This window comes from Chiloscyllium plagiosum, unplaced genomic scaffold (assembly GCF_037043375.1).
Source record: "Chiloscyllium plagiosum isolate Xiang-an unplaced genomic scaffold, Cpla_swu_hap1 HiC_scaffold_14, whole genome shotgun sequence".
Classification (NCBI taxonomy): domain Eukaryota; kingdom Metazoa; phylum Chordata; class Chondrichthyes; order Orectolobiformes; family Hemiscylliidae; genus Chiloscyllium; species Chiloscyllium plagiosum.
Window position 1 is genome coordinate 7,534,067 of NW_028270152.1, and position 18,822 is coordinate 7,552,888.

Consider the following 18,822-nt stretch of genomic DNA (forward strand, 5'->3'; position numbering starts at 1 on the left):
GAAGGAATCTCACAGAAAAACAAATATTTATAAGATGAGGATGCAATGATAAAGTTAACACAAGCACAGCCAAGCAAGATTATTTTTAAAACAACAGCTATTTGCTGCCTGATGGCCCATATGTAACAGAACTGCTGGCTTCAATATGAAGTCTAGTAACTCTCCGAATCCCAGGTCTGATACTTAGGCTATTGTACACTAGTTGTTCACAGTTGGGAGGCAGTTGCAGTTGTCTTAGCATCATAATTGAGGGCAGATTTGGAGACACAGGCGTTCGACGGGGGTGTACAAAGTTAAACATCGCACAACACGAGGTTGGAGTCTACACACTGTAAACTTTTGCTATAAATTCTGTGTCTGACAATTGTATCCTCCACAACCACCTGATGAAGGAGCAGCGTTCCGAAAGCTAGTGCTTCCAAATAAACCTGTTGGACTATAATCTGACGTTGTGTGATTTTTAACTTAATTGAGGACTGGTTGATCTAATGTTACATCAAATAGTGCCTTAGAGGAAAGATAGGTTGGGACACCGGTGATTTCAGAGACAAGTCATGCTGTAAAGGACATCAGAGAGAGACAGGGACAGTTCTGGATAACACTTAGGAGAATGCCAAATCAGACATGCATTGAGTAGCAGAGGATTTCAGAGGGTTGGTCAAAGTCACTGTCAAAAAGCTAGATTTAAGGTGGCCTCTGATGTTGTTGAGAGGAAGAACAAAAAGTAGTTGAAAGAAAACATTTTGGGAGGCAGGGAGACGCAAAGTTCATGGTGGGCTGTGACTCACTGTGAACAGAGTCCTCCAGTTTGATTAGATTCCCTACATTGTGGAAACAGGCCCTCGGACCCAACAGTCCACACTGACCCTCTGAAGAGTAATTCACCTACATTTATCCCTGACTAATGCACCGAACACTCTGGACAATTTATCATTCACCTAACCTGCAAATCTTTGGACTGTGGGAGGAAACTAGAGCACCCAGAGGAAACCTACGCAGATACCGGGGGAATGTGCAAACTCCACACAGACAGTCGCCCGAGGTGGGAACTGAACCTGGCTCCCTGGCACTGTGAGGCAGCAGTGCTAACCACTGAGCCACCGTGCCACCCAAACCACCACGCAGCCCTTCTTCAGGGGTTTGTTTCCGGCTAAGATGGCTAGCCAGACAGGGAATGGTCAATGGCTCCTACCAGTTACCCACCTGTCTCCCACAGCTGTGTTCGAGTCAGATACACCCAAAGTAGTGGGAACATGGTGGTCACCAATGCCTTTGCAAAATTTCTGTGACACTTGGACACTGGAGTATATCATAGATGTTGAAAATAACATTTTTATTTTGTTTCACATTTTGTATTATTTCTGTGCACCTTTATTTTTTACATTACAACCAGGATTTCCAGTTTGGGTCATGAGATGAATGGAAAAAGGTGACTGCAGACCCTCACTGCTCACTGTGTTGGGCACATTATAACACATTTCCAGACTTATGGGTCTTTAACCCAGATATTCGGACCCAGAGATAGGAAATCTATCACTGCCCAACAAGACCTCTTGAATAAATTCTCAGTCCCTCGTGAAGAATCGAACCCAGTTGGCAGCAGTGAAAACACCAAATCCTAACCAACAGGAACACTTGGGAGGGCAAACAGTACTTACATTCACTTCTGGGTGGACACAGAACACAAACCTTTCAGTTAACACTGTGCTGGGAGCAGCAACCAGAGATTCATTTTGGTGTTAGTAGAATTAATTAATCTAAATTTAGGACAGTGGGCAGGTTCCCAATGCTGAAGCAATAACTCAGTAGTAGACATAGCATCTGAGTCAGTAACTACCGATGCCTGCACGGGGAGTCAGAGTTGGAGCACAGAGAGAGAGAGAGAGAGAGAGAGAGAGAGATGCAGTAACAGTTAGAGCTGCAGAGACAGACAGAAGAATGGCTCAATTTTAAAGCAAGTGTCTCCCATTCGACTTGGAGCAGGAATTTCTTCTCTCAGAGGATCATCAGTCTTCAGAGAGCAGTGGAGGCTGTTTCTTTGCATATATTCAAGGCTGAGTTAAGACAGATTTTTGGTTAGCAAAGGAGGCACAGGTTATGGGGAATGGGCAGGAAAGTGGTGCTAAGGCCACAATTTAGAAAGCCATGATCTCATAGAACAGATGATAAGACTTGAGGGGTCATATTGGGTTTCCTCTTTTCTGATTCCTTATTATTCTTCACCAGCTATAAATGGATACTTAAGTACATGTTAATTTATTGACTAGCTATAACTAGGGTATTTGTCATTTTGAAAACACACAGCAAACAGCCTATTTATTCAGCAAAGACAATCTACCGAAAGAGAATCTATGAACTACAGCAAATAGAACTCATGACTGGAACCACAGCACAGTCTCCTGATAGAAGCTGGATTAGTTTTCCAGTAAAATGCAGTCAGTGGAGGATGTTACATAATCTAAAATATGTGCATAAAATCAATCCCTGGGGTTTGGGTAGCGTAGATAAGGAGGAAGATTTGTGAAGTGATCAAGAATAAAAGGGCACAGATTTGAAGCAACTGGTACAAGAAAAACTGACATGGGAGGGAACTCATACAGCAATTGGTTAAGGTCTGTAATGCACTGCCTGAGACTGTGGCAGAGGCAGGTTCAATTGAAACATTCAAAAGGAACTTGCATGGTTATCTGAAAAGAAAGACTATGTATGGTCCCAGGGAGAATGCATGAAAATGGCACTGAGTGAATTGCTCATTCAGAGAGTCAGGGGTGACAAGATGGGCCAAACGTGTGCACTAGCAAATCATCAAAGCATTCAGACCCACAGAAAAATCAAAATGTCAATAATTCAAAATTCAAACATTCATACTTATAAATAAATGACATTAATACATATCCGACATCACAGAAGTCGGGACTGAGCTTACCAGATTGGCACTTTTATAGGATCCCAACAGTGTGGAAAACATGCCTTTCAGTCCATTGAATCCACACCGACCCTCCGAAGAGCATCCTACCCAGACTCACCCCTGTACCCTATCACCCAACATTTCCTATGGTTAATCCACCTAGCCTGCACATCCCTGCACACCACGGGCAATTTAGCATGGCCAATTCACCCTAACCTGCACACCCGTGGACTGTGGGTGGACACTGAAGTACCTGGACACAGGGAGAATGGGTGGAACCTGAAGGTGGAATCGAACCTGGGACCCTGGCACTGTGAGGCAGCAGTGCTAACCACTGAGCCACCGTGCTGCCTAGCTTTATGCTAGGTGGCTGTCAAGCCTTGTTTGGTATGACTGTAGCCTGCTGGGTACTGTTGCTGCAAGCAGTGGATGTTGTCAACCATCCCACATATACCACACACAGCTGAAATCTTTTTGCAAACAAGATATTCCTTAAAAGATAAATAAAAATTCTATATATGAAGGGTAATGTTTCTGAAGCAATTGTGCACACATGATTGAATTGTAAGAGATTCTGCCATACATTTTTGTGCTGTATTTACATGGCCTCCACACAAGCCTATTTTAAATGTAAAACGTGTGGGTGTATAATTGGTGGTTGGTAGGTGGTGAGTTAATGATCTCGGCTTTGTGAGCAGTGCTGAGTGAAAGACGTAGACAGAACATGGGAAACTAAAAAAAACAGAAAACAAAATCACGGGTTGGGATTTTTCAGGCTTATCACTTGAGCATCCTTTTCCTGGAAGTGACACCATATAGAAAAGACGTTGCTGCTGTCACGTAGAAGGGTTGAACGGCTTCCTTCTGCGATGGATCAATGTTTAAATTCCTTAGTAAAGTAGGCACCTACCTGGGATTCTGACTTTAAATTTCCCACTCTGCCCAAAGCCTCCTTCGATCACTCCAGCTTCTCCTGTGGACAATTTCACCTTCATCCCAACAAACAGCTGCATGTTAGTCTCCTTCTTGAACAGCGAGCGGCCGATGACATTATAATCATCTGAAACCTGAAGGGGGAAAAAGCAATAGCCTCAGCAGATAGTTAGCCTCATTGGGTGAAATGTGGTTGTGGTTGCTTTGAGCTGGTGCTTAGGGGACACGGTCTCACAAGCTCTCTTCATTTATTCTTCCTGTGCTTAATTCACATACCCTTGCACCAGGCTCACAAGGCCATAAAAAAGCAAAGCCAGCACTCCACACTATTTCGACAAGGACAGAAATGAAAAGGATAGAAGCTATTGCTAATTCCAAACACAGTTAAAGTGAAGGGTAACCCGTTGACGGATGTTAATCAATTAATCGCACCACTTCCTGAAGTTCAGTGTTTTGGGTATAGGCACTGTGGCTCAGTTTGCTAAAACACCTATCCATTAGTAACAGGACGGACTGAGACTGAGCCGCTGTGGTGCCTTGATCCTCACTTCACAGAGGAGAATTGGTTTACCGAGCAGTGAGATGCCACCAGCGTGGGTTCAATTCCCATCACCACTTTGAGGTTACCATGAAGGACTCTCCCTTTCAACCTCTTCCTTCGCCTGAGGTCTGGTGGCCCTCAGGTCAAATCACCCCCAGTCACTTCTCTCTCTAATGAGACAGCAGCCCCATAAGACTATGGCGACACAAAACAACAACAGGGGAGAGTTCAAACCTCTCCTGCAACAATGGGAAACTGGGCATTCATTAAGACGATGGATTAGAAATCCATAAGGATCCCCTGGTGCACCCTGAAATTCTATCAGGTCTGCTCACCATTTCTGAGTTCACCCAAATGCTTGATGAAATAATTATGCCCTTTTAAGGGGCTGTCGCCCAGTTAATTATTCATTTGTTTCAAAAGGGTATAGAAAGTGGACAGGTGGGACACTGAGTAGTAGATCTGAAAGACTGCATACAAGAAAATAAAATTGCTGTTGGGGAAAAGCTCCATGCCTTAGATGCTGACTCACCAACTGGCTAAGATTTATTTAACAGTAATCCTAAACTTGGTTAGATCACTCCTGGGTGACTGTGTACAATTCTGGTGGTCAAAAAGTGATCTCTAGGTACTGGAGAAGGTCCAAAATGGACTCACAATACTGATGGCACTGATGTGAGATTGTAGCTATCAGGAAAGGACCAACAGGCAAAGAGGTTTTTCTCTGGAAAAGAAAAAGCTTTGGGATGGCCTAAGAAAGGTGTTTAAAATCATGAAAGGTTTACTTAGCGAAAGAGCAACATCCTTCAGCAGAAGACTGCCACTGAGAGATCAAATGGGGAGATTTAAAAGAAACATCTTTATCTAGATAGTGTGGAACTCATTACCACATGTTGGTGAAACAAGTAAACTTTTGGAAAATAGGGAAAACTGGATAAACTCATGACGATGGTAATAATAAGATTATGACAATAGAATTAGAAGATGAAAGATGATCCACAGCAGCATAAATACCACATGGGCATGATGGGCTGAATGGCCTAGTTCTATGCTGTATATTCTATGTAATTCAACAAACTGAATTTCAGAAGATTCTTGACTGTAAAGGAGTGCTTCAACATTGTCCTGACCCTGTTCTTAATGAGCATTTACCTCAACATATATTCCAACAGGAATAACAGGACTGGTCTGTGATTAGGATGAGGATCCCAGCTTGACCTTTTTCCATTTCTCACTGGTTTTATGCACCATAAGGTCAGAGGCCAAAGTAAATTGTAACTTCCTCACTGCTCCATAACCTGAGGGCAGCCAAGTGCACCAGTTCTGTACTTGGCAGTTTTCTGGTCTTTTATAGCCCATGGAAGTTACTGAGTAATACACTGAGCATTAGACAAGGGAATTACTGGAATTTCACCATCTTTTGGAATTAAAAGTCTAGTGATGACCATGAAACCATCGTCAGTTGTGGAAAACTTAAAATCTTTTCACTAATGTCCTTTAGGGAAAAAATTCTGCTGTCTTCACCTGGTCTGGCCTATGTGTGATTCCAGAGTCACAGCAATGGGCTGGCTCTTACTGTTCCTTGGATGCTGCCTGACCTGCTGCGCTTTTCCAGCAACACATTTTCAGCTCTGATCTCCAGCATCTGCAGTCCTCACTTTCTCCTCTTACTGTCTCTTACCAGGCCTAGCAAGTAACTTGGTTGAATCAATCAAGTGGAAGTCTCAAAGAAGAAATGAAACCAGATAGCCCACCTGGCATTGACTAAGGCACTCAGAAACAACAATGGCAAACACAGCTGATTGACCCTGCAGATTCATCCTTACTAACATCTGAGAGCCAGTGCCAACATTGAGAGTGCTGTCTCATAGACAAGTCAAGCAAAAGCCTGTCTTAGCTATGCTCATGGAAACATACCTTACCAGAAATCTTCCAGACAGCACCATCTCCATTGTTTTCTCTATATGTCCGGCCCTATAAGCTGAAAAGCAGGAGTAGGCCATTCTGCCCTTCATACATACTCTAACATTTAATACGATCATGGTTGATCTCATCTTAGCCTCAACTTCACCTTCCTGCCCCCTCTCCAAAATTCATCACTCCATTACTAATTTAAAAATCTGTCTATCTCCTCCTTCAATTTATTTAGTGCCTTGGAATCCACTAAACTCTGGAGGAATGAATGCCACAGATCCACAAATTTGAAAGTAGGGATTCCTCCTATCTCCGTTTTAAACCTGCTGCTCCTTACCCTAAAACTATGACCTCTCACTCTGGACTGCCCTACATGAGGGAACATCTTCTCTATGTCTACTTTGTCCATCTCCTTTAGCAATCTACAGACATCAATTTAACCTCCTTTCAGTCTTCTAAGCTCGAGTGAGTATAGGTAGAAAGAGGCATCAACCTCTCATAAGACAAGCTCTTCATTCCTGGAATTAATCTATTAAACCTTCCCTGAACTGCCTCTAATGTAATTAACATCCTTCCCCAAGTGACCCAAAAGTGTACACTGTACTCCAGATGCAGTCTCACTAACGGAGAGAGTGAGGACTGCAGATGCTGGAGATCAGAATCGAGAGTGTGGTGCTGGAAAAGCACAGCAGGTCAGGCTCCATACGAGGAGCAGGATGCTGCCTGACCTGCTGTGTTTTTCCAGCACCACACTCTCAACTACAGTCTCAATGGTGCCTTGTACAGTTGCATCAGTCCTTCCCCACTTTTATACTCTATTCCTTTAGCAATAAATGCCAAAATTCTATTCTCCCTTCTTGTTACTTGTTGCACCTATATACCAGTTTTCTGTGATTCATGTACGAGGGCATCCAGATTCCCCTGCACTGAAGCACACTGAAGTTTCTCTGCATGTAGATAATATGTTGCCTTTTTATTCCTGCAACCAAAATGGATATCCTCACACATGTCCATGTTAAATTCTATCTGCCACACTGTGGCCCATTCACTGAACCCATCCAAATCCACTTATCAATTTCTTATTTTTTTCATTTCAACTTACTTCCATATGTTCTGGTGTCATCTGCAAATCTGTCTTTAGCACACTGTATCGCTGCATCCAGGTCATTAGTATGAATCGTAAATAGTTGGGATCCAAGGACCGAGCCGTGTGGCCCCTGACCAGTTAGATCTTGCCATCCAGAAAAGGATCCATGTACACCACTCTCTGCTTTCTGCTGGCTCATCAATCCTCCATCGAGGCTAATGTATTACCCCAAACCATGTGACCGTATCTTGTATATTGACCTTAACTCATGTATTAACCTTTTGCGTCGCATCTTAGCAAATGCCTCCTGGAAATCCAGATATACTACATCTACATGATCCCCACTATCCATTTTGCTCATTACATCTTTGAAGACTCTAACAAATTACTCAAAAGAAGATTATTCTTGATAAAAACATGCTGACTCTAATAGATTGCATTTTGACTTCCCATTACCCTACTACCAGCAGGTATCATTAAGTCTATCCACCGCACAGTCTTTGTAGAGACAAAGTTAAAAATCACATGAAGCCAAGTTATAGTCCAACAGGTTTATTTGGAATTACAAGCTGTCGGAGCACTGCTCCTTTGTCAGGTAGCGAGCTGACAAAGGAGCAGTGCTCTGAAAGCTTGTACAAGTACACGATCCTTTATCCGAAATCCAAAAAGTTCTGAAATCCAAACTTTTTTGTGGGAGTGCAGAGCATCATTTTGGCATGCAAACAGTTGACCCAACTCCACAGCCACTCAACCCATGTCACTCAGATGTGATGCGGCAGCGGGGCCCAGCACTGGCAGGCACCAACTGTGTCTCAGTGCTCGTACTATTCACACATGCATCTGCTATGAGGCAATTTGTTTTATTTCACTGTGAAAATGTCATTTATTCCAAAATCCGAAAAATTTCAAATTCCGAGAAACAACTGAGCCGGAAGATTTCGTATCTGTACTTACAAATAAACCTGTTGGCCTATAACTTGGTGTTGTGTGATTTTTAACATCATTCAGACGGACAAGGGCAGCAGATACATGGGAACACCACCAACTGTAAATTCCCCTCCAAGCTTATCCTGACGTTTGGAGAGGTGATGGCCTCGTGGTGTTGTCACTAGTATATTAATCTAGAGACTCAGTAATCTTTTGGACAATCTGGTTCGAATCCTGCCATGTCAGGCAATAGCAATTGAATTCAATTAAGAACCTAATGATGACCATGAAACTGTTGCCAATTTTGCAGCAGAGAGCGGCGGGAGCTGGGCAGAAGTGAAGTCGGAGTGCAGAGCTGGTCGGGAAGGTAAGTGATTGATATTTGAGTGGGTGTGTTCTAGACCCCAGGTCCTACAAAGTAGGGCCTCCCTCCTATCCTCCTCCTCTAACCTAACTTTAAAGTCATAAGACCATAAGACCATAAGACATAGGAGCCATTCAGCCCATCGAGTCCACTCCGCCATTCACTCATGGCTGATGGGCATTTCAACTCCACTTACCCGCATTCTCCCTGTAGCCCTTAATTCCTTGTGACATCCCTCTGTACTTTGGCTTTACGAATTTTCTCACCGTTTAGAAAGTAGTCCATGCTTGTATTCTTTTTTCCAAAGTGCAAGACCTTGCATTTGCTCACATTGAATTCCATCAGCCATTTCCTGGACCACTCTTCCAAACTGTCTAGATCCTTCTGCAGCCTCCCCACTTCCTCAGTATTACCTGCCTGTCCACCTAACTTTGTATCATCGGCAAACTTCGCTAGAATGCCCCCAGTCCCTTCATCCACATCATTAATATATAATGTGAACAGCTGCGGCCACAACACTGAACCCTGTGGGACACCGCTTGTCACCGGCTGCCATTCCGAAAAAGAACCTTTTATCCCAACTCTCTGCCTTCTGTCAGACAGCCAATCCTCAATCCATACCAGTAGCTCACCTCGAACACCATAGGCCCTCATCTTGCTCAGCAGCCTCCCGTGTGGCACCTTATCAAAGGCCTTTTGGAAGTCTAGGTAGACCACATCCACTGGGTTTCCCCGGTCTAATCTACTTGTCACCTCTTCAAAGAACTCCAACATGTTTGTCAGGCACGACCTCCCCTTACTAAATCCATGTTGACTTGTTCTAATCCGACCCTGCTCTTCCAAAATTTAGAAACCTCATCCTTAATGATGGATTCTAGGTTAGCCTAACAACCGAGGTTAGGCTAATTGGCCTATAATTTTCCATCTTTTGTCTTGATCCTTTCTTGAACAAGGGGGTTACAACAGCGATCTTCCAATCATCCGGGACTTTCCCTGACTACAGTGACTTTTGAAAGATCTCAACCAACACCTCCGCTATTTCCTCAGCCACCTCCCTCAGAACTCTAGGATGTAGCCCATCGGGGTCAGGAGATTTATCACTTTTAAGACCTTTTAGCTTTTCTAGCACTTTCTCTTTTGTAATGGCAACCATACTCAACTCAGCCCCATGACTCCCTTTAATTGTTGGGATATTACTCATGTCTTCCACTGTGAAGACTGATGCAAAGTACTTATTAAGTCCACAGACTTGCACCAAAAAGAGAGTCCAGGGAAGTTCCTGTTGAGAGAAGAGAGAGTCTTTAGCTCGGGAGTCTTCGACAAAGAGGTTGAGTGAAGTGATTACGCCACAGTTGAAGAGGGTGAAGACGTGACTGCCCAGCTGGTTCAGTGTGCTACGTGCATGATGTGGGAGGTCAACGACTCTGGTGTATCTGGCTCATATATCTGTAGAAAATGTGTGCACGTTCAGCTACTGACAGAGCATATCGCAGCACTGAAGAAAGAACTCAAGGACCTTAGGCTCATCCAAGAGAACAAATTTTTCTGGACAGGACCTTCAGCGAGGTTATTACACCAATCGTACCAGAAGAGAGCAGACGATGAGGAAGGCAGAGAGGAGACAAGTGCAAGAGACCCCCGGGGGAAGTACCTGTCAGGAACAAGTTGAATCTTTTGGAAACAGTAGAGACAGATGACACTGCCAGTACGTGAGGCGATCAGGTCTGTCAATCAAAAGTTGGCGTGGAGCCAGAACGGAGGAGTCAGACATCGCACAGAGCCGTGGTAATAGGGGACTCCATTGTGAGAGGAACTGACCGGGGTTTCTGTGGCAACAGGCGGGATTTAAGGATGGTGTGTTGCCTTCCTGGTGCCAGGATTAAGGACATCGCAGACAGAGTGCAGGAAATCCTCAAGGACGAGGGTGAAGAGCCAGAGGTGGTGGTACATGTCGGTACAAATGATGTTGGGAAGAAGAGGAGGAACATACTACAGCGGGACTTCGGAGAACTAGGAAGGAGGCTGAAAAGCAGGACGTCCAGAGTGGTTATCTCCGGTTTGCTTCCAGTTCCTCGGGCTAGTGTGGCCAGAAACACGGAGATAATGGACTTGAACGTGTGGCAGGGGAACTGGTGCAGGAAGCAAGGATTTATATTCTTGGATCACTGGGGTATGTTTTGTGGTAAGCATAAATTATACAAAAGAGACGGTTTGCACCTTAATAGGTTGGGGACCAGCATTCTGGCAGGCAGGTTTGCTACTGTAACATAGCTGCGTTTAAACTAAATAGCGGAGGGGAGGGGACAAACTGGAAGTTTAAGAAGGAAATTGAAGGGAAAGTTAGAACAAGGGAAGTCAAGAAAGACAACTGTATCAATGAAGCAGAAAACTCAAAAAGGGATCATGCCGTAAGGTTGAGTGAAACAGGAGTTGATAGGAAGAGTGAGAGCAGTAACAAATTAAAAATACTATACATAAATGCACGAAGCATTAGAAATAAGATGGATGAGCTTGAGGCTCTTTTGGAAATTGGCAGATACGATATTGTGGGGATAACTGAGACGTGGCTTCAAGTGGACAGGGCCTGGGAAATGAATATTCAAGACTACACGTGCTATCGTAAGGACAGACTGACGGGCAGAGGGGGTGGGGTGGCCCTGTTGGTAAGGGATGATATTCAGTCCCTTGCGCGGGGGGACCTAGGATCAGGGGATGTAGAGTCAGTATGGATAGAGCTGAGAAATTATAAGGGTAGAATGACCCTCTTGGGAGTTATCTACAGACCCCCAAACAGTAGATTGGATGTTGGATGTAAGTTGAATCAGGAGCTGAAATTGGTCTGTCGCAAAGATGTTACTACAGTTGTTATGGGGGATTTCAACATGCAGGTAGACTGGGAGAATCAGGATGGTATTGGGCCTCAAGAAAGAGACTTTGTGGAGTGCCTCAGAGATGGATTCTTAGAACAGCTGGTGCTGGGGCCGACCAGGGAGAAGGCAATTTTGGATCTGGTATTGTGTAATGAACCAGAATTGGTCAGGAACCTCGAAGTGAAGGAGCCATTGGGAAGTAGTGACCATAATACAATAAGCTTCAATCTGCAATTTGAATGGGAGAGGGTACAATCGGAAGTGACAATATTTCAGTTGAATAAAGGGAACTATGGAGCTATGAGGGAGGAGCTGGCCAAGGTTCAATGGTGCAATACCTTAGCAGGGATGACAGTGGAGGCACAATGGCAGATATTTCTGTGTATAATGTAGAAGTTGCAGGATTAGTTCATTCCAAAAAGGAAGAAAGGTCCTAGGAGGAGGCAGGGGTGGCCGTGGCTGACGAGGGAAGTTAAGAAACATAGAAAGTCAAAAGAGAAAAAGTATAACATAGCAAAGATGAGTGGGAAAACTGAGGACTGGGAAGCTTTTAAAGAACAACAGAGGATTACTAAGAAGGAAATATGCAGAGAAAAAATGAGGTGCGAAGGTAAACTGGCCAATAATATAAAGGTGGATAGTAAAAGCTTTTTTAGGTATGTGAAAGGGAAAAAAATGATTAAGACTAAAATTGGGCCCTTGAAGACAGAAACAGGGGAATATATTACGGGGAAAAAAGAAATGGCAGAAGAATTGAATTGGTACTTCAGATCTGTGTTCACTGGGGAAGACACAAGCAATCTCCCTGAGGTAACAGTGGCTGAAGGACCTGAACTGAAGGGAATTTATATTTGCCAGGAATTGGTGTTGGAGAGACTGTTAGGTCTGAAGGTTGATAAGTCCCCGGGGTCTGATGGTCTACATCCCAAGGTACTGAAGGACTTGGCTCTAGAAATCGTGGATGCGTTGGTGATTATTTTCCAGAGTTCGATAGATTCAGGATCAGTTCCTGCGGATTGGAGAGTGGCTAATGTTGTACCACTTTTTAAGAAAGGAGCGAGAGAGAAAGCAGGAAATTATAGACCAGTTAGCCTGACCTCAGTGGTGGGAAAGATGCTGGAGTCTATTTTAAAGGATGAAATTACGACACATCTGGATAGTAGTAACAGGATAGGTCAGAGTCAGCATGGATTTATGAAGGGGAAATCATGCTTGACTAATCTTCTTGAATTTTTTGAGGATGTAACTCTGAAGATAGACAAGGGAGATCCAGTGAATGTAGTGTACCTGGACTTTCAGAAAGCTTTTGATAAAGTCCCACATAGGGGGTTAGTGAGCAAAATTAGGGCGCATGGTATTGGGGGCAAAGTACTGACTTGGATTGAAAATTGGTTGGCTGACAGGAAACAAAGAGTAGTGATAAACGGCTCCCTTTCGGAATGGCAGGCGGTGACGAGTGGGGTACCGCAGGGATCAGAGCTGGGACTGCAGCTTTTTACAATATATATTAATGATATAGAAGATGGTATTAATAGTAACATTAGCAAATTTGCTGATGATACAAAGCTGGGTGGTAGGGTGAAATGTGAGGAGGATGTTAGGAGATTACAGGGTGATCTGGACAGGTTAGGTGAGTGGACAGATGCATGGCAGATGCAGTTTAATGTAGATAAATGTATGGTTATCCACTTTGGTGGCAAGAACAGGAAGGCAGATTACTACCTCAATGGAGTCAAGTTAGGTAAAGGGGCAGTACAGAGAGATCTGGGTGTTCTTGTACATCAGTCAATGAAGGTAAGCATGCAGGTACAGCAGGTAGTGAAGAACGCTAATAGCATGCTGGCCTTCATAACAAGAGGGATTGAGTATAGAAGCAAAGAGGTTCTTCTGCAGCTGTACAGGGCCCTGGTGAGACCGCACCTGGAATATTGTGTGCAGTTCTGGTCTCCAAATTTGAGGAAAGACATTCTGGCTATTGAGGAAGTGCAACGTAGGTTCACGAGGTCAATTCCTGGAATGGCGGGACTATCTTATGTTGAAAGATTGGAGCGACTGGGCTTGTATACCCTTGAGTTTAGAAGACTGAGAGGGGATCTGATTGAGACATATAAGATTATTAAAGTATTGGACACTCTGGAGGCAGGAAACATGTTTCCGCTGATGGGTGAGTCCCGAACCAGAAGACACAGCTTAAAAATAAGGAGTAGGCCATTTCGGACAGAGATGAGGAGAAACGTCTTCACCCAGAGAGTGGTGGCTGTATGGAATGCTCTGCCCCGGAGGCCGTGGAAGTCCAGTCTCTGGATTCGTTTAAGAAGGAGTTGGATAGAGCTCTCAAGGATAGTGGAATCAAGGGTTATGGAGATAAGGCAGGAACAGGATACTGATTGAGGATGATCAGCCATGATCGTAATGAATGGTGATGTAGGCTCGAAGGGCAGAATGGCCTACACCTATTGTCTATTGTCTAATTGTTGGCAAAAACCCATCATGATCAGAGCTTGTCATGAACTTGATGGTCAATTTGTACTGGGTTTAAAGTTGACCGCTGCGGACAGCCTCACCTTACCCAAGCTCATAGCCGTGGAGTGGAAATGTGGCAACAGGAGCAAGGGAACATTAACAAACATTTCATCCACCATAAGTACCATCATCATAGCTGGATACACAGAATGGAATTTACTGAGTTCCCTGCTGCCGACCTACAGCTGAAGACAAGCACCACAGATTGAGACAGCGGGCTTTAGGACCCAGGATGATCCAAAATTGTCCAACATTACTCTTTCACATAGGCCTTGAATAATTCTTCTCAGACAGTGAAGCTGTCAACATTATCTGCCTTCAGCTTTCTTATATTACAGGAGTTTCCACACTTCCAAAGTACTTTATTAGCAGTAAAACTCTTTGGCACATCTTAGAGAAAGACACTAATGTAATACAAATTCTCTTCCACTTTACCAACTGTTTGAGCCACATGTGCATTCATTTCTGTGCAAAGCAGGTAATCAAGGCTGTCTGCTCAACTTTGCTCTCAAGCTTGAGTCTGTGCCCAGTATTCAAAGAATTCCTGTCTACGCACCTCCCTGCCATACTTTCACAATCAGGACATACGTAAACCAATCCACAGCTTCACAATGCTCACTCACTGTTCGAATCCCAAACTGATAACATGTCAAAGATCAAGAAGTACTTCAGTCCCCGATGACCAAAGATAAAATACACCAGCTGCACCCACATAAAAGGGTGTGTTTGTGGCTTTTCTAATTTGCTTGTATGTATTATAGGGCTGTGTTGATGCTGCATATCTGTTAGGCTACTGTTACACAGATCCAGGCTCAGAACGATGCTGAAGAAAAGCTTCTCATGCACTCGATTATCAGAAAGGGAGATGGGGGGGGCTCTTGTTATTTTAAACTCAAAGGCAGCATGGCTTTCTTACCTTGGTTCAGCTGAAATTCATAGTTACCAGCTTCTGTCCCGATAATCTATTCAAAGTCATCAGCCATCCCACAGTAATCCTTTCTTTTCAGTTCCAACAAATGTCTGGTTAACTGATCCCAGCGCCCATTATGGGAACAGTCACTCAAGAGTTCTCCCTTCACTAATAAACCCAAACAGCTAATACGGCAGCGCAAAAACAAAAATAATGGGCACAGTATGAGCAATAAGTGGCGGGTGCAAAGGGCAGACCAATTTTATTAATGCCAGACAAACATCAAAACCTCCTTAATGCCAGACAGAGACAAGTTTGAAGTAGATTTGAGTACAATATAAACAAAGGATTAAATGGAGAAAAAGTTGAAGGCTCTCGCCTTTCTTGATCACACTGTCACATGACCTGTAGAGCAAAGACAGAACCCAATTCCCGATTTAATCTTATTCCAATCCACAGGAGCTTTTCAACATCCCTGACTGAACAGTGGACTTGAGTGAGGCCTCTAACATTCAAGAGCATTCAACCAGGCAAAAGGTCCCAAAAGTTTACATTTCATGTGAAACAAAAGCAGAGAGTGCTGGCAGTGCGTAGTGAGTTTATCTGACAGAGAAAAGACAGGTTAAGATTTTGGATGAGGATCTGTGGTCAAAGCATCCTTGGTCTTCACCCTAAATTTTAACTTGTTAAGTACTGACTGATCTGGAGTGTCTAACCAACAATTTCGAGCTGGGTGATGAAAATGTTACTTAAAACATTGATAGACCACCTTGGCTACTATACTGCAATAAGTGACTGCACAGACAAAGTTCTTTGTGACATCCTGTGGTCATCTACAGCACTAAAGAATACAATGTTTTCTCCTTTGTCTCTTTATTTCCTTCTTCATCCCCTCCATATTCTCTCCTCCTTCATTGTTCCATCACCTCTGTCCTTTTCTCTCCCTTTTATTTGCTCCCGTTTTTCGTACACACATTGAGAGCGAGATTGTTGAAATGCTGCAGTGATGTCACTTGGTATTTCACAAGCAATGGGGCACCAAGCCAAAACGTACCAATCCCAGAATAAAGAAGGATGATGATTGGCTTAAAATGTCGAGTATGTAACAGCTTTCTCCAAAAATATGGAAAACAGTACTGTAATTCCGTGGGTCACAGTGGCGAGTTAAGAGGGTGGAAGAGTTAAAAGGGAAAACACGAAAGAAACAAAAGAAAGAAAAAAAATCACTAGAAGGAAGACAAAGCATGTGTGAGAGAATTGAAACGAGATGAAAATAAGAGACATAAAAATAGAGAGATCAACAGAAAAATAACAAACCAACTAATGAAGACTGTACATTAATCTCATCTTTACAGGAAACAGTTTCACGTTCAGTTCTTCATTCCCCTAATTGGCTTAATTTAGCAATAGTTAATTGCCTCATAGACTTGTATAAACATCACTGGAAAAGCTGAGTCAAATAGCCAGTTCATAAATAAAATTCTTTTCTTCTTTTCAGGGAACTTAAACTGCAAACTTCTGACGTTGTTTTCAGTAAGATACATACAACTTCGGAACAGAAGTAGGCTGTTTGGCCCTTCGAACCTGTTCCAATTGTGGCAGATCATCCAACTCAGTACCCTGCGCCCACTTTCTTTCCATACCTTTTGATCTCTTTAATCCTAAGAACTATATCTAATTCCCCTTGAAAAAGTGATTAACAGGAAGAAATGGTCAATCAGAAAGGATCATCAGAACACAGGAGCAAGAATAGGCCATTCAGCCCCTTGAGCTTGTTCTGATGTTCAATGATATCATGGCTAATAAGTATCCAAACTCTATATACCTGCCTTTGGCCCATATCCCTTAACTAAACTCTAGTTACTTCAGATTTAAAATTTGGAACTGATCCTCGTGTCAACCACTGTATGTGGAGGAGAATTCCAAACATTTATCTTTTTTTGCGTGTAGAAGTGCTTCCTAACATCTCCCTGAATGGTGTGGACCTAATTTTCAGTCAATGCCCCCTCTTGTTTTAGAATCCCTGAGCAGTGGAAATTGTTTATCTTTACCTACTCTGTCTTTTCCTGATCATAGCTTGAAGATTGTGATCAGGTTACCCATTAACTTGGTAAAGTTTAGAGGAAACAAGTCTAATTTGTACAATCCCTCCTCATAACAGAAGTCCAGGTACCATTCCTATAAACCTATGTTCGACTCCATCCAGGGTCAATCTTTCCTTCCTAAGCTATGGTGCCCAGATCTGCTCACAGTGCTCAAAGTGGAGTTCAACCTGGGTTTGCCTAATTGAGGGATATTTTCAGCTCCTTTTACTCCAGTTCCCTAGATACAAAGGTAAACCTTCCAAAATGGGGGAAAACTATCCTCTGAGAGAAGAAATTCCTCCTCATCTCTTCATTTGGCATCCCATTATTCTGAGATTATGCCCCCTGCTCCTAGGCTCTACTGTGAGGGGAAACATCCTCTCAGTATTGACCCTGCCAAACTCTCTGAGAACCTTAAAAGTTTCAATGAGAGCTCCCCTCATTGTTCTAAATGCCAGTAAGTAAAGTCCCAACCTGCTTAGTCTTTGTTCACAAGACAATCCCTCTATACCGGGATCATTCTAATTAACCTTTTCTGAACTGCCTCCAATGAAATGAAATCTTTTCTCAAATAAGAGGACCAAAACTGCTCACAGTATTCCAAATGTGGTCTCCCCAGCCCCTTGTACAGTTGCAGTTAGGCTTCCCTACTCTTATACTCCAACCCCCTTGAAATAAGGGCTAACATACCATTAGTCTTCCTGATTACCTGCTGCACCAGTGTGTTAGCTTTCTGTGCATTGTGCACAATTTCCCCTCCAGCCAATCCAAATCCCTTTGTATGCAGTTTTCTGCTGTTTTTCTCCATTTAAATAATACTGTTCTTTTGTCCTCCATTTTAAAATTAACAACTTCACATTTTTCAACGTTTTGCCCACTTATTTAACCTATCAATATTTCTCTGGAAACTTTTTGTAGCCCTCTCATGACCTGCCTTTCCAGCTATTTTTATATCATGAGAAAATCTGGATACAGTACATTCAGTTCCTTCCTCCAAGTCATTAATATATATTGTAAACTGTAGTGGTCCCAACTAACTGACCCCTGTGGAACCATACAATGGTCACAGGTCATCAATCTGAAAAAGAACTCATTATTCCCACTCACTGCTTCCAGCCCATTAGCCAATTCTCTATCCACAACAATATACCACTTCCAACACTATGGGCTCTTATGACTTGACCTTTTGTGAGGTACCTTGTTGAATGCCTTCTGGAAGTTCAAATACAACACATCTACTGGTTCCCCACTATCCACACCAGTTGTTACTTCTTCAAAAACCTATAATTAATTAGTTAAATGTGATTTCCCTTTCATTAAGCTGTGCTGACTCTGTTTAATTGGGTTATAGCTTTGCAAAAGTATTGCTATTATTTCATTAATAATTGATTCCTATACTTTTCCACCAATCAATGTTAATCTAATTGGCCCATGGTTACCTGCTTTTTGCTTCACTCCCTTTTTGAATAGGGGTGTCACACGAACAGTTTTCCAATCATCTGACATTTCTCCAGAATCCAACGATTTTTGAAAAATTACAATCACTATCTTAGCAAGTCTGGCAGTATTGATGGAGAGAAATCAGAGTTAATGTTTCAGATCTGGTGACCCTTCGTCAGAACTGTTCTGGCAGTTCATTCCACATACGAACCACCCTCTGTGTGAAGAGGTGCCATTCAGGTCCTTTTTAAATCTTTCTCCTTTTACCTTAAAACATGCCCCGAGTTTTGAAGTTCCCTACCTTGGGAAAAGACCTTTGTT

The 18,822-nt window shown here is 43.1% G+C and overlaps 1 protein-coding gene across 1 annotated transcript in view; it reads right to left on the reverse strand.

The window, feature by feature from the left end:
• The window catches only part of eefsec (eukaryotic elongation factor, selenocysteine-tRNA-specific), a 423,357-nt gene that overhangs the window by 140,160 nt on the left and 264,375 nt on the right, over window positions 1-18,822 (reverse strand). The window contains exon 6 of the mRNA XM_043707582.2: window positions 3,819-3,975. Within this exon, the coding sequence (XP_043563517.1) occupies window positions 3,819-3,975 (157 nt within the window). The remainder of the gene's footprint in view (window positions 1-3,818; window positions 3,976-18,822) is intronic.